This window comes from Portunus trituberculatus, chromosome 17 (genome assembly GCF_017591435.1).
Source record: "Portunus trituberculatus isolate SZX2019 chromosome 17, ASM1759143v1, whole genome shotgun sequence".
NCBI lineage: Eukaryota > Metazoa > Arthropoda > Malacostraca > Decapoda > Portunidae > Portunus > Portunus trituberculatus.
In genome coordinates this window covers 23,744,356-23,747,874 of record NC_059271.1, presented here as the reverse complement: position 1 = coordinate 23,747,874, position 3,519 = coordinate 23,744,356, and the positions used below count along the sequence as shown (strand labels likewise).

Here is a 3,519-nt window from a genome sequence, read left to right as displayed (position 1 = left end):
AGCCCTGAATTTTACAATTTATGTGGTGCCCACCTCATCCTGGACAGAGGTGAGAAACATCTACCTTTAAATAAAAAGAAAAATAATTAGATATTACCTTCGCAATATTTGACCATTTACACATCTTAAGTATATTTCTTTAACCAGGTAACGCGCCTGGTCGAGGAGAGAGTGTCTTTCATAGCTCCTGTCACTCACAACGTGATGCCCCATCGTACAGAAAAGTATGACTTTACCTTTGTGTACGAGTTCGTATCGATGGACTTTAGTATGGCGCCTCCCGGGCTACAGGCGCAATGGAAAGCTCTATACTACCCACTGTCTAGTAATGTCTGGTTGTACACGCTTCTCGCTCTACTCGTCATGCCATTTGTCCTTTTCATAGTAAGCAAATCATTTCTCTTCTATATCAGTGAACTTATAAATCAGTAAAAATTCATGTGTGCATGAAATATCGAATAAATTTCTTAAATGTTTGGTAGACCTTATAAAAATCATCCATGCATAATAAAATAATCTACACACGCAATACATTGCTCATGGTTTATGTAAGTTCATTCCTCATGGTATTTTTCACAGGCTATCAGGATGAAGCATACGAATATTTATTATAGTAGCGGTTCCACGCTGGAGATCGGTGAGGTGTTCCATGATATGACTGGGATGCTACTGGGGCAGAACCTTCCTCCACGTCTGCCTAAAATCTCGTCTAGCCGGATCCTAATCGCAACCTGGCTGGTGTTCGCTGTTGTCTTCACATCGGCGTACCGTGGCAATCTTACAGCGTCACTTACGTTGCCGAAGTATCCTCCTCGACCAGAGACACTCCCCCAACTTGTCGACTCCGTTAAGAGGTAAATAATATTTTTAGTAGATGACGTTACCTGCGTATGTCATATATAAATATATTTGTTCATTAGGTCCTATGTTGTCGCACAGAATAACAATGCAGCCATATGGACGAGAGTTTAAGAATTTCTTCTCAAAGTCGGAATCACCACTGTTCCAGAAGCTCGCATACTTGATAAATATTGTACCAAGTTTGATGGATGGTCAACGCCAAGCCGTCTCTAAAAAGTAAATCTTAACTTTCTTTTTTTTGGTGGGAATACTGTATGTTTTCTCTGCTGAGATCTAAATAGCTATACATGTATGTACTTCACCGAAAAACTCCAATGACTTTGTTCTTATGTCAGTCAAGCGCACTTGGACAACAGACGTTACCAGCTCTACAATATTGCCAAATGGTTCACACGGCGAGACGGCAGTGAAATGTTATATATTGGACGAGAGAGTATAATGCCGGGACAATCTGCCTGGCCACTGCCTCACGACGCCCCATATACAGCTGCGATAAACCGTCCTCTCATGGCTGTGATCGAGGTATGTTAAGAACTAAAATTTCGTGCTAAATCTTTCTTGTTAGTGAGAGCATCGTTTTCGTTCATGTAATTTAAGATATTTTTGTTCTTCAATGACTAATGAGAGAGAGAGAGAGAGAGAGAGAGAGAGAGAGAGAGAGAGAGAGAGAGAGAGAGAGAGAGAGGAAATTCAACTTTTTGCAAGCAATTTCAGTGATTTCAGTAATTATGTTTTTATGAAGGTGTTGGAATACCATAATGTTTTCATTACAGTAATAGAAATATGTTGATAAAAGAAAACCGTTTCCACGAATGCAAGACATTACTTTCTAATAACTTGGCTCATAGGATTAGGAGGAAAAGCGATGGTAGAAACAGAAGCATTCACATCCTCATTAAAAAGATTTCGGAAAGTGGTTAAGATCCTCCATTTATTGCACACAAAAAGAAGTGATATATTATGATTGGTGAGAGATGAGCAAGGAAACGTACCTCGGCTGATACCTCAGGAAGTTGCTAGTATTTTAGTTTGCAAATGGAAACTTCCCAGAATTATGCATAGAACTCATCTATAGCAAATTATATAACTTTGGTTGATGAGGGTTCTCTCTCTCTCTCTCTCTCTCTCTCTCTCTCTCTCTCTCTCTCACTCACTGAAATGATTCTCCCTCAGGCTGGTCTGTATGAAAAATGGGCATTTGATCTTATCCTCGAGGTTAAAAGGGAAAGCCGCATAAAGCTGCGACAACAACAGCAAAATGAGCAACACTCCGATGCCCAAGTAAAAGAAGATACGCTTTCTCTTTCTATAAGTCACATGCAGGGTGCCTTCATGCTGCTTCTCCTTTGCCTCATTTTCGCAAGCCTGGTGTTTATTTGTGAACTCAACGCTACTGGTCTTCGGCATAAAGGACACGGTTCAGTTTCCAATAATAACGATTATGATTCGTCTATGTATCAATAAGGAAAAGAAGTGTCGAGATCAAGAATAAGTCACGGAACTAAAGATAAATAAAAGGTATTTTGAGACAATAAATTAAGAATTGAAGAACCAATCAGGCTACTTTTTAAACATACATAGCAACTGGCCTATTTCGCTGAAAGGTCCCTTTAGATAATACGATATTCTTTCCAATTGTTGTCACATTGTGCTTTGTTCCTTAAATTCTGAGCCTTTGTGTTTTAAGTTTATGCTGTTGTACTGGTTGTGGGACTTTGTATTATCATCTGCACGACACTCTCTTGATATGTATTCCCATCACAGAATGAATATCATATCAGGAATATTTCATCATGTATTACATCATGACCGAATACTCAATGATATTGATTTTGGGAGAAATCATTACTGTAATAATAAAATATATATACTTTGGCAGTCAGCTGATTGGCCAGGCTTGTCACTGATATCAAGATGTCAACTAGGTGTTGTGTTGAACAGAAGACAGTTGCATGAGTTGCTATGTAAGTTTAAAAAGTAGCATTTAAAAACCACTGATTTTACGTTACCTTTACATTTTCTTCACTGCCAAACACAAATTCAATTTTGTCACTTGTTAACCGTTTCCTCTAAGGCTACATTACACACGATAATTATCACTTAATGACGCGTTACCAGGTAGCGATCTTGGGAGGCAGGGGGAGGCGGAGGCACCCGACGGGAAACAGATTCCGATACATACAATTTAAACGCTATTGTATCGCAAAGCAAAGCAAAACACAGCATATGTGAATATAGAATTTTCGACTCAGAATTACTTGAATTAATTCACGGAAAACCTTATATACGTATGTGTCTGTTATATATATATATATATATATATATATATATATATATATATATATATATATATATATATATATATATATATATATATATATATATATATATATATATATATATATATATATATATATATATATATATATATATATATATATATATATATATATATATATATATATATATATATATATATATATATATATATATATATATATATATATATATATATATATATATATATATATATATATATATATATATATATATATATATATATATATATATATATATATATATATATATATTAAAAGTCATGCTGCACATATTACAAAACACTTGAAGACTTTTCTCATTGTGAGACTGGAAAAACGC

General features: G+C 35.7%; 1 protein-coding gene across 1 annotated transcript in view; it reads left to right on the top strand.

The window, feature by feature from the left end:
• LOC123504889 (glutamate receptor ionotropic, kainate 2-like) overlaps positions 1 to 3,068 on the top strand; it is a 5,730-nt gene extending 2,662 nt beyond the window's left edge. Inside the window, exons 4-9 of the mRNA XM_045255795.1 lie at positions 1 to 49; positions 148 to 384; positions 580 to 854; positions 940 to 1,077; positions 1,197 to 1,383; positions 2,035 to 3,068. The exon at positions 1 to 49 is cut by the window's left edge and continues 126 nt beyond it. Coding sequence (XP_045111730.1) covers positions 1 to 49; positions 148 to 384; positions 580 to 854; positions 940 to 1,077; positions 1,197 to 1,383; positions 2,035 to 2,325 — 1,177 coding nt within the window. The 3' untranslated portion in view covers positions 2,326 to 3,068. The remainder of the gene's footprint in view (positions 50 to 147; positions 385 to 579; positions 855 to 939; positions 1,078 to 1,196; positions 1,384 to 2,034) is intronic.
• Positions 3,069 to 3,519: the final 451 nt, after the last annotated feature.